The 13,015-nt window shown below is 35.3% G+C and overlaps 1 protein-coding gene across 50 annotated transcripts in view; it reads right to left on the reverse strand.

Moving 5' to 3' along the window:
* Window positions 1-13,015, reverse strand: part of PPFIA2 (PTPRF interacting protein alpha 2) — a 451,986-nt gene that overhangs the window by 83,435 nt on the left and 355,536 nt on the right. For all 50 annotated transcript variants that reach the window (XM_070253915.1, XM_070253923.1, XM_070253918.1 and 47 more), the window contains 3 exons: window positions 9,308-9,399; window positions 4,692-4,827; window positions 2,732-2,952 (listed from right to left, as the gene is read on the reverse strand). In XM_070253915.1, coding sequence (XP_070110016.1) covers window positions 2,732-2,952; window positions 4,692-4,827; window positions 9,308-9,399 — 449 coding nt within the window. The remainder of the gene's footprint in view (window positions 1-2,731; window positions 2,953-4,691; window positions 4,828-9,307; window positions 9,400-13,015) is intronic.

Raw genomic sequence — 13,015 nt, forward strand, 5'->3', positions numbered from 1 at the left:
AAATCCCCCCAATATATAGTTGTATATTTTAGCTGTAGGTACTTCTAATTGTTGCATGCAGCATGCCGCCGCAGCATGGCCTGATGAGCAGTGCCAGGTCTGCACCCAGGATCCGAACCCATGAAACCCTGGGCCCCTGAAGCAGAGTGCACAAACTTAACCACTCGGCCAGAGGGCCGGCCCCCATGTGTGCATATTAACTTTACCCAAAAACCAGAATCCCAAAGGAAGCCTTAATCAAATAATATAGTACAACATCATTAATGCTTTAAACACATTCCAATGAAAAAACAGCATCTTCCCTCCAAAAAAAAAAAAAAAGGAATTTTGTACTATTAAAATGCTTGGTGGAAAATTATTCTTTCAGAAAAATCTTCCGGTGAGAGGCAATACGGTTCTGCTGTACAAGGAAATTTAATTATAACCTCCAGGTATTCCAGTAATTGTAAAGGAGAGTCTAACCTAAAGGGACAAGTTGAGTAGGAGGTAGGTGGAGGTTTAATCAAAAAGGAAAACCAGTGCTACCTAGATGTTCAGTTTATTTGGAAAAATACACCACAATCCATTGATCTTTCAAATCCTGATGTTAATATGGAAAGCAAAGAAAATAGCGATGAAATAGATTCCCTTCAGAAGGTCCCAGTGTGTTGGGGAGGGATTCCCATCGGAATCAAACAGAAGGAAGAAAGAATAAAGAAGACTACAGAAGTAAAGCGGGCTAAATAGCAGCAACTGTAGACGAACAGTAATGAACGTTGCAGTGGGAAATGAGTTTGAAGTCACTTGATCTCTCCCTTTAAGAGAGTCAGTGAACTGTAAAGAAGCCAGAAAAAGCTATTTTTAAATGGCTAAGTTAGTTCGTGAAAGAAGAAAAGTCTTAACTAGAGATAAACTCTGGTTGGTGCTAGCAGCTCACCACAGTTTTTATCAAGGTGCCTACTTCTTTTGAATATTGCTATGTATTTTAATTTTATATATTTCTTACAAATCAGCAACTATATTAACCTACATTATGGAGGACAATGAGGAAACATATTGAAGGACAGTAGTTTGAACATGTTATGTGGGTATCAACTTAATTCATCTACAGCGAGATTGTTACTGGTAATTTCTACTCTAATGTAACAAACCGAAGAGTCCCTGGAGAGACATAGGTTGTTATTGAGGGTGTGTGTATATACTTTTGGTGAAAGCAAATATCACAAGGATATATACTTGATTTCAAATCTGTTCAGTGAGTTCAGCCATTAGCTGCACAACATTGGAAAATGTTATTCAGTTTGAATTCACGTTCTCTATATTTTTTTCTATTTATGGTAATGAAATATTTATGAAGCACTTTCTAGTTATCAAGCAAAGTGCTAAGACCTGGAAATAAAACAGTGAGCAGATATATTTTTTGCTCTTATATAACTTATAGTCTAGGAAAGGTAAAGAACTTAAGGACAGTACAGTGAACTGAAGAACAGAAGTGAGGGTGGAGCTGTTCATGACGAGTTAAGAGTAAAGTTAGTGATGTGTTCGGGTAGAATGCTGTGTTGAGGAGAATGTTCCAGAAGTAAGGAATATCAATAAAGGAGAGAGCAAGGGGACATTCAAAGAACTGAAAGTCATGTATAAAAGGATATGGGGTTGGACAGGTGAATGCCAAGAGGATGCTGAGGCAGGTGGGGCATTGCAGACCATATGAAGGATTTTGATCTTTATCTTAAGAGCAATCAAAGGGTTTAAAAATGGGAAATTACATATGCACATTTGGGATTTAAAAAGTCTGTTCTGGCTGCAGTGTTAGTCTGGATTAGATCAGGAACCCAAACAATATAAAGAAACCAGATAGAAACTACTGTCGTTTTCCAGATGAGAAATTATTACAATGTGCGATAGGGGGATGATGGTAGAGAACTAGGTAGATCTGAATCACATTAGGAGGCCAACAGATTTAGCTACACCCAGAAAGAGCAAATAAAAGCATTGTTCAAAATAGTAAAAGACTGTTTATTAATTGAAAAAACAAGTTAAGTTTAGTTTCCTGATGTTCAAAAGAAAACAAATCCACCTGACACAGTTGGGTCCTTCACTGGGGTCTGAAATGTTAACTTGTACAATTTCAAATTTATGATATTATCTACTCTTTGGAAATCATCTATCATCTGCTGTATGGTGATAGTACATTTTTTCATATCTAGGCTGAAATAATTCAGTAAAAATTAATTTATATACCTCATTCTTTTATATACCATAACATCATTAGTCTGTATATGTTTCATGTAGGTCCCTTACAAAGGCTGTCCTAATTTTATAGGGGACATATACAAATATCCTAGGAATGTTGTGAAAATGCACATTCTAATTCAAGAGATATGGGGTCAGGTCTGACATTCGGCACTTCTAACAAGCTCCCAGGTGATGCTAATACTTCTGATTTGATGATCACAATTTTAGTATTAAATTCTTCTAATCCCAGGGCTGGCCTGGTGGTGCAGTGGTTAAGTTTGGCATGCTCCACTTTGGCAGCCCAGGTTCATGGGTTCAGATCCTGGGCGTGGATCCACACCACTCATCAAGCCACGCTGTGGTGTCAAACCACATACAAAATAGAGGAAGACTGGCAACAGGTCTTAGCTCAGTAAAAATACCCCCAAAAAACAAGAGAGAAAGAGAGCCCAGGTCATAACTAAAAAAAACAAAAGTCTTCTAATCCCTTGAAACCATCAGTAATAATTGAACTCACCTGATTTCTTTGTTGATGGCATCCAGTTGTTCCTGAAGCATCATGGCTAGAGTCTGGGCATCAGAATGACCACTTGGAGAGAGAAGATCCATTGAGCTAAAAATTGTTTCCCTGTCGTCATCATCAATATCAGACATTTCTGTGTCACTTTCAAAAGGGTGGCTGCTTAGCACTCCAATTTGTTGAGTTCTGTTCCACTCATGATCCCCAAGAGATTTCACCTGGATTGTCAAAGAACAATTATAGTATTTATCACATTACTCATTTTCAAAGCACTATTCTGAGAAACAGCAACCAAAAAGCAACATGCTTTTATAGCTTACCTGGCAAAAGCAGAACTGATTATTAACATTTTAATTTATTGGTTCAATAAAATACTTCCTTGACATCTTATGTAATGGCGTGTATTAATTGTCAGCATAAATATCAACATTTTAATAGGAATAAAGATCATAATCTTCTGCATGATTTCTAGTTCAACCTCAATTCAAGGTAACAATCACTTTAAAGCATTTATGTTTGCAATATTTTCCCGTTTCCAAATGTAACAATCTCTATTCACGTGTATTCAAGCATTCCCATTTCTTATACTAATTAGTCTTACTTACAGTTTCTTATTAGAGGCTGAGACTACAAATATTACCACACAACACATTACACAGGAATTCTCTCAACATTCACTTACACAGACTCTAATAAATTATTATTAAAAATATTGCAAAGTAATTTAATTTCATCTCCAGTGCTCTGGTCACTTAAATGCCTCACTGACTTTTTAAGCCCAAGGCATACTATTTTACATGGCTATGTTTTTTTAACTGATTAAGTCCTCCATGTGAATGAGTCTTGAGTAACCAATAGACCAGTATTTTTCAATCTGTGATCGGAATGTACGAGAGGGTTGGGAGTAAGAGAGATGTCCTAGAGTTTTCTGCTCTTTAAAAAGTTGGTTTTCATTTTCATGATAATATAAAACGACTTTTGGAGGGACCACATGATATTGCCTTGATGATTTACTTAAGATTTGAGGACCTGAATTAGCATTTGTGTTACTAATTATTTTGGTGCCAAGGAGCACTAATATATTTGTCACATAAAAATGAGAAAAGAACTGAGATGGACTTAATCTATTCTTCATTTGTTTATTTATTTACCCTCTCAAGGGATATTGAATGCCTACTATGAGGGATTAATTTGTACATGACACATAGGTGTCATTTAAAAACAAAAGGATGTCAAGAGCCTGTGTACAAATAAGGACAAATAAGTTATGTAGTATTTCTGACACATACAAGTGGTTGGGGAGAAGAAACTACACTTATGGCACAAAGGAAATATATTAATTCTCCATAAAATGCAGCTATATACTTACTCAACATGCATAGCTTACAAATTTTAAGTTATTGACTGAATGAAAGGCTGACAGTGCAGTTTATCACGAACAGGTCTCCACAAACACTTTCAATAATCTATGTGCATTTTCCTCAAATTGCTTTTAAAGTAGTAATTATAATTAAAATATTTAATTGCTTTTAATTAACAAGATGAATGCCATTACTTAAGTGCCCAAGCAAATGAAAAATCCATTCGTTTGGCAATATAGCATAATGGACAAAAGCATGGGATTTGAAATCCCACAAATACAGGCTTAAGTTTTGACTCTTATAACATTGCTGGCTGTGTAATGCTGAACACTTAAAATTTCTTAGCTTCAATTTTTTTTATATCTGAAATTAGTATAAAAACAGTACCAAATTCATAGAGTTATGTGGATAAATACATAGGAAATGCTTAGTTCAACTTCTGGCACACAGTAGGGACTTTATGTTAGTTTTATAGTTTTAAAAATATGACATATGTCACACTTGAAACTAATGAAAATGCTAGAATTATGAATTCTCTTAGTATTAAAATAGTGTATTTACTCAAAACCATCAAGACTTCAAATAAAAAGTTTAACCTTTGGCTCATCTCTTCGCACACCCATGCGGCCTCTCCTTGGTCTTCTTATCACTTTAGTTGTTCTGTAGTCAGACTGGCTGTCCACTAGGGATCCAACCGAATACCGCAACTCAGCTGAGGTGTCCAGATGAGTTCTGGGAAGAAGGAAGAACATGACATATACCCAATCTCAAAAATTAAGCTTACCAGCAAATCGCTATCCATAACTTAATTGACAAAAAAACATAAACTTTCAAGGAAATAAACCTCAAGGAAGAAAACTGGTGAATTGTCATGACTCTTTTGAGGTCTCTTCAGGGTTGCATGTCAGAAATTCTAGTCTCAGCTCCATTCCTGAAGGTCAAATTGTATTTTCTGTTTTTAGTATATAAAAAGTCTTTCTGTTCTTTACTCATCATTTTCAAATATGGTAATACAATGAGACATGTTAAGATTGATAACCGAGATCCTTTGGCTTAAATTCTAGCAATTCTATTTAGTTTGAGCTGTGTAGTGGATATCCAATATTTGGTATTTATTACCATACTTGTTTTAAGTATTCCTATTAATCTAAGAGAAAAATGGATAAATCTTTGGGGTCCCAGAATTATTTGTTTTTCAACGTTGTATTTTTCAATTTAGGAAATCAACAAAATGCTTAAAATCAGATTAACCTAAGGTTAATAATATCATTTTTTTCATAAAATAGCAATACCACCAGAACAATTTTTCAGCTTTTGATAAGACATTGTTCCAAAAAGATAAAGAAAAATCTTTGATGAGCACATTTGATTCTGAAATCTGCTTAGAGATGAAACAGTTGGAAAATTCCAATTGGAAAATATCATCACACTGGCTTTCAATAAACATGATAATGAAGCACAGTGTAGTCAAAGTGCAGTAAAGGCTTCTCCAGGCACATCATTTAGATACTATGTAGATTTACAGCAAATGCAGTTTATTGCTCCAATAATGATAATAATAACAAGGACGACATGCTGTCCTATAAAATGATCCATCATCAGTAGGAAATACGCTTTAAGCTATATTTTCTCTTGTACTGGGGGCCCCTGCTGATGCTTCCTCCCTTAGTTCTCTTTGTGAACGAAAACAAACATTTCTAAATATTTGGCAAGTTTACAAAAGGATAGGTAAGATCTGAGTTTTTGCAACAGCAGAAGACACTGACCTGATTGATGAAAGTCCTTGTTTTGCCAAATAGGATGTTAAAGCAAATGAACTAAGGAATCATCCACCAAATACATGACAGCTGTTGTTGTTATAGCACTGCACTTGAGACTTAAGCAAACTGGCTTTATTGTGGATTAGTCATATGTAAAAACTAACCAACCAGGCCATACTCATAAACAAGAGGCACAACTTTCAGTCTTCATCTATTTGTCAGAGGGTATAAGTTTCATGAAGACAAAGATCAGATTTTAATCACCACTGTATACTCAAGGAGGTATGCCTCACATATAGTAGCACTTGATAAATATGTGGCAAGATAATGAATGAATGAAACTGATTATAATACAGTCTGAACTATCTAGCTCAGAACATTCTAGGTACCTTTTATCTGCGGCTGCTTAGGGTAATGTCTCTTTGGGCATCAAAGCGGAGTTTCTAACATTACAATTCATCATCCCAGGAGAGCTGTTTCCTTGTTGCTTTATCTCTTAACTCCAGGTCACGTATAAAAACATGAAACAAAACACAGCTCTGGTCCCATGGATGCCCTGCTGAAAACTCCTGGATGTCTTCACACGGCCCTCTACAATCTGGGCTCCATCTCCTCTGCAGCTTTACTTCTAGTTACTCTTTGCCTTACTCTCTCCATCCAGCTGCACTGACTTTCAACTCTATCAGTGACACACTTTCTTTCACTTCTGAGTCTTTAAACTTGTTCTTTTTGCTGGAAACAGTCTCTTCACACATTTGTATGGTTAGCACTCTTAAAGTCCCAGCTTAAAAGTCCCATTGTCATGTAATATTCTAGCTCCCAGTATTCTTTCTATTAAAATAGTCCTCACACTAGTATTCCTGTGTTTTCCATCTGGAACACGTATTCGTCACCATCACCATTCTATCTCCAATCCTGCCATGTCTGGCAGGTAGAAAGTGCTTAATTGATCTTGAAAGAACAAAAGACCTGAGCAAACACCAATGGTAGAAGAGCCCATTGCTTATACTTCATCTAGAGCAGTCACTGCTCATCTCTTTCCTTTTATTCAACTCTGTGAGCTGATTCTCTAGCAGGAGAAATCAGAGGCAATATTTCCGTATATTTCAATTTTTAAATTATTTTTGGTGTACAGTATTTTGAGAGGCACTGAAAGTTTAAGTGACAACACAGTCACAGGTTCCTTTACACAAGGAACCATGTAGTTTCCCCTCCTGACTCTCCTGTAACTCTTGAATATAATCTTGCAAAAGAATTTCCATAGATAAATTTCCATAGATAAATGAATTTTCTTAGAGAAAACCTGTTACCCATCCTCCTGCTTCTCGGAATGTCTTCCATTGTCCTTTTCAATTATCCAGATCCTACCCTTTCTTCAGAGTTGAACCAAATCAGGCCTTCTCCAGCCACTCTGGAACTCATTTTACTTTCTTCTCAGATGAGGTACTAGTGGAGCATATTAGTTATTACCACTAGCAGTGACATTCATTAACTTTAGCTCTTTCCCACCTCCCCACCTGTAAGATCAAAAACTAATAGATGAAGTTCTCATGCACCTTCTGTTTTCTTTATTGTTTCTTTTTTAATTATGTGCGCTCAGAAGCATGGATGTTCAATAAATAATTGATGTTTGATAAATATTCAGTTATTCTGTAACCTATTACAAATTCCATTGGTTTAGTGATCTTAATAATTCCTATAATACTTTATACTTAAGATGTGATTTACTGTTTTCAAAACCCCCTTTGCTCAGTTGCTGCATTTTATTTGCAAAGCAAACTTGTGCGATACTCATAAAATATCATTTTTTATATAATTCATGTAAAAATATACATAGAATTTGAACTTATTAAAGAAAAATGGATTTTCTAAAATCAAACAACTAACAATTGTGTGTCTGAGACCTAGGAACATCAGTTTTCTTATTCTTGGTCTAGCGTTGTTTCTACTACAATCTACCGTATGTAGTTTCTACTACAATTTTTCTGTATGTGGTTCCCAAGCTTCCCTGAGGATCCTCCATTGTGGATAAATTTTGCATCCTTAGGCTGCCTGTGATGACTCACTGCAGTGACGAGCGTTTAGACAACACTTCTATGACTCTGCATTTCTGAGACCAAGGGTCAAAAAGACAACGAAGTGGCCATTTGTCCTGTAAAAATGCATTTATTTTGTTGATTGGATAATGCTCATTCTGCTTGTTTACTTTGTTGATATTTTATTTTTCTCCTCCTTCTTCAGCATCATCATCATCACCATGTGAAAGTATATCACTGAATTAATCATTTCAGCTCAGATAAATAAATCATAATAAAACATTTAGAAAAATAAACATAATTTTCCAAATTAAAGACCTACATATTTCAAAGTTCTTTGGGTGTTTTTATGCCTACAGAACTGTGTTTATTATACTAAACTGAAGGTAGAAATACTCAAAATACTGAATTTTGCTTTTATTAATACCTATATTGAAGAGAATATAAGCACCTTTAGGATTTCTTTTTTTAATTTTGATTTTTCATTTGAGTATCTGAAAAATGCTTTACTAGATATTAATTCATTCAACAATATCTGTTGAGCGCATACTACATACCGGGTTTATTTTCTTTTTCTAACTTTAGGTCCTGAGTGTAGTAATCAAAGCAGATAAAAATTCCAGCTGTTGTGGAGCTAATATTCTTAGGATAAGCATAAGACCAAGAAAAATTGACTTATAGAATTCTGTGGTGGTCATAAGTTTCAAATAGCTGATATTGTTGTGTCATCTACTAAATAAATGATCAAATGAGTAAATTCATCTAGGGTTTCTTATCAACTTTAAAGAAAAGGCCTTAAGCACAAAAGAAAATGATACGTGACTTATTGAGATAGATCAATCTGTCTGTCTGTCGAGTAAACAATCTTCTCATTGCTTCTTTCTTTTAAGATAAGCTATTGAGTAAAAGTAGAGGAGTACGGCTAAATTTATTTGAATTTTTTTTTTACCATGTGTAATTTCTCCCTCCCTCTTTATCTTCAATTACTTTAACAAAATAGCCAGATGCTAAGTGACCATAGTCAATGATATTTCTTCACTAGCGTTAAGCATTGAAAACATTTCTGCATACAGATAAAAGGAACAATGCCCCTTCCTGGAATGAGATGGAATCTCCTTATGCACAGTTCCATTTCTTCATTTGAGAATCTTTTATGTATTTCTATCTATATAATTAAATGTAAAATATAAAAGGTAATAATTTAAATTTTTATTGCATATCAGCAGAAAGGATTTCTAAATTAGAGAATTACTTTTGAGTGTAAAAACTGTAAATCAGTGGTAGGGAATCAAAATAGGGCAATAACTGCTGAGCAATAGGAGGTATTTATTTATTTTATTTGAGGAGATGTGAAACCATACGGAAGTTCATATTGATTTTTAGTGAAATATAGATAAGCTTTTAAGTTAATGTTACCTTGATATTGTTGGTTCAATTAAAGAGCCAGTTCTCATTTTCAGTTGGTCAAGTTCAGATCTCAGCTTTTCAATTTCTTCTGCTAACCTTTCCTAAAAATCAAAGAAGTGTTATTCAGATGATATGCATATGCCAATAATACCAACACTCAATTATGATAAACCAAGCTATGAAGCTTAATGGCTTTTTAAAAATAGAAAACTGATGGATATATTTTTATGAAAGATTAGAAAATGTGAACAGCAGAAATCAATAAAAATTTATCTATATTACCTGACATTCACTAATTCTAAATTTTTGCAAACATATAGGAATATTAAGGTCATGGCCAGCTATGTATACATTACTTTAAAATGCAAAGTAGAAACCATAGCTAATTTAAAAATAAAGAAAAGTTCTTATTTATGCAGTAAGTGAAGGATTTCCACTATTTTGTGAGGGTTGAAGGACATACAAGTGAAGGAGAAAGAAGACTGGATTAAAAGGATGACAAGAAAAAATGTTACCGACACAAAGTAAACAACCTAATATGAGTTAAAATTATTAGCTTGATAGCGGTACAAGTATTTGTGTATCTGATGATTTTTTTCAGATTGGTACTATCAGTTTGATCTGTAAATTTATCAAGATAGGAGTTGTCTTAGAGGCCTTAATTAAGTGCTCACGTAAGCACTTAATTTTATTTTCATGATTATAACTTTTATATTGTTATAAATGTCTACAGTGTCCTTCTAGATTTTCTATTGCTATTTTCCCCCTCCTAGTGGCCAATGCTTCACATTTTACTTGACTTACTTCGCTCACCATGTGTTTTTTTCAGTGTGGCCCTTGGATTTTTCTCTTATTTGCCCTTTTTATTCTTACTACTACCATCCTACTCTACATGCTTTTTACCTTTCTCCCGAATAATTTTACCAGCTTCCTCAGAGGTGGCGCTTCCTTCCATCTCTTCTACACACATGCTTTTGCTATAAGTATCATTTTTTAAATGTATGTATGATCAAATGAATTCTTTGCTTAAAAATATTCACCAATTTCTTATAGTATTTATTAATTAATTTGTTATTTCCACAAATATCCACTGAGCACCTCTGGTGTGCTAGGCCCTAAGATAGAGTTCTCTGCACTCATATAATTTACAATCTAGTAGAAAAGACAATAAATAAACAGGGTCCATAGAATGTTGGTAGGAAGGAGAAAATAGGACACTCATGGAAGGGCTCGCCAATAAAGCGATATTTGAGCAAAGACCTAAAGAGAAGGAGGGAGTTAAACAGATGGGAATGTCTTAGGAAAAGGTATGGCAGATAGGAGAAAGAGCAGGTGCAAATGCTCCTTAGTGGGAGTCTATTTGGTGCAGCAGAGGGCAAGAAGGTCAGTGTGGCTAGACTGGAGAGGTTAAGAAGGAAGACAGGAAAAAGACTGAGAAAAGTATGGTTGCAGGTTTTTGGAAGGGCAGCCTTGAAAGGTCTTATAAGCCATTTTAAAAAGTCTTTGGCTTTTACTCTGAGTGAGATAGGAAATGACTGGAGGATTTTTGAGCAGAGAGGTGACATGATCATTCTGATGACTGTGAAACTGACTGTTGAATGGGATTGGGAGGTGGGGAAGAAATAAAATTATTACTGTTCTTTAAAAAAAACCAGCAAGAGAATTATGGCTTGGACAACAATGGTGTTGGGAGAGAATGGTTGGATTTTGGTTATATTTTGAAGATAGAAGAAATAGAATTTTCTGTTGGACTGGTTGTGGGGTGTGAGATAAAGAAAGGGATCAAGGATAACTCCAAGGTTTTTAACAGGAGTAACTAAGTCAAAGTAAAGAAGGTGTGATTTACTGAGAAGACTACTATCAATGGTGGTTAGGTTAGGTGGTGGTGTTTTGGGGGTAGGGAGGAGATTGACTTGTTAAGTTTGAGATGCCTACACGTGCAAATGGAGATATTGAGTTGGCTCTTGAATACACAAACTCCCTCAGAGGAGAGGATCCAGTAGGTGATCTAAATTGGAAGTGCTCAATTTATAGATGGTATTTAAATCCATAAGATCAGAGGAGACGACCAGGGACTGAACATAGAGAAGAAATCCAAGGACAATCTTAGGAACTTCAAATTTTAGGGATCAAGATGCTGAAGAGTAACATTGAGAGAAGAGATTGAGTAAACAGTGGCTTATGCTAACAATGGATTGTTAATTATATATAATTGAGTAGAAATTTGAGGATTTATAAGAGATATGGTTAGACTAGAAAATGTGTTCAGCTGTATGGGATGATATTCAAAAATGATGTATGACCTGCAATTTGCTTCCTCTAGCGATTGACGTGAACCAGGATGCAAAGCACAGAATGATTAGCACTGCTGGTTGCTTAGGCAGATTGTTGAAGCTACAAGGCTGGGGTAGGTGGAAGGGGAGTGGGTTCTAGGGATCTTGCCAGGAGCACACAGAGCTTTGGATGGCATAACATTGCACAATGAGATCAAGTCCAAAATTCACAATCTGGTCACAACCTAGTTCTTTAAACATATATGAGTCACAGCAAACTTCTGGTGATTCAGCATATCAATCATTTGTGCTTTCTCTGCACTATGCATATGCTCTGGCCTCTTCCCTACTCTTTTCTTTTTGTTAAGATCATATGTGCCTTCAAGAGCCTGATGAAATGTCATCTCCCTCATGTAGACTTTCTGAACTGCTTCAGAAAGAATTAGATGCTATCTTCTAGGTGCCATATTGAACTGCTCTAGAAGATCTAACTTTTGGAAGACTGTGTACAACCTGATTGCAGGACCAAATAGCTATTTATAAATTAACACCATAATATGTAGCATTCTATAGGATTAAGTGTACAATTGTTCTTTTTAATCTTTATTCTTTCATCTTTTCCAATGCCTTCCATATGCCATACTCTTGCCAGGTCTTCCTCCCTCCCTCCCTCCCTCCCCTCCTTCCTTCCTTTCTTCTCTCTAACACTCCCTCTCCCTTCTCTCTTTCCATTCCTTCCATCATTTATTCAACACACATTTATAGACCATTTCTTAAGTTAGTAATTTTATATTATTTTATTTGCCTATGCTAAACAAAATGAAATGAGACAAAATTGCTAACAAGTATTTTACAGGCTAATGAAAGAGGAAAAGATGTATTAGCAATTACAGTTTTTAACACTTCATAATTTAGTCCTTATCTGCCTGTTCTACCAAACATCCTGCAACAGGAATAACTGATTCCAGCCAAATTGTTATGCCTATTATTATTAAAGATACCAAACTCACTACTCACCCCCTCCCCGACCAAGCATCTGTGATCATGCCATATGCTCTGTATTTGAAAGGATTGCAACACAGTCCTTCCTTTTCTTACAATTTTAGTCAAGTCCCACTTCCTTGAAGCCTTCTTTATAGCAGCAATGTATGATGTAGCTCTTACTGTCTATGTCACACATTTGACACTTGGCATCTACTACTCTGAGACTCAGTGCTCTGTCAAAGGTGTGTTCTCTCTCCTCAGTTAGATTTTTCAGCTACTTTGGAACTAGGATCATGTTTGCAAATATGTAGCTTAGCATAATTCTTCTGCATAAAAGGTACTTAATACATTTCTGCTAAAATAATATCTCAAAACAAGACACAAATTAGCGTGTAAATTTTTATTCCATTTATATAAACCTCAAACAAGTCACAACCAATTTTTTTCTGTTAGAAGTCAA

Source organism: Equus caballus, chromosome 28, assembly GCF_041296265.1.
Source record: "Equus caballus isolate H_3958 breed thoroughbred chromosome 28, TB-T2T, whole genome shotgun sequence".
Taxonomy (NCBI): domain Eukaryota; kingdom Metazoa; phylum Chordata; class Mammalia; order Perissodactyla; family Equidae; genus Equus; species Equus caballus.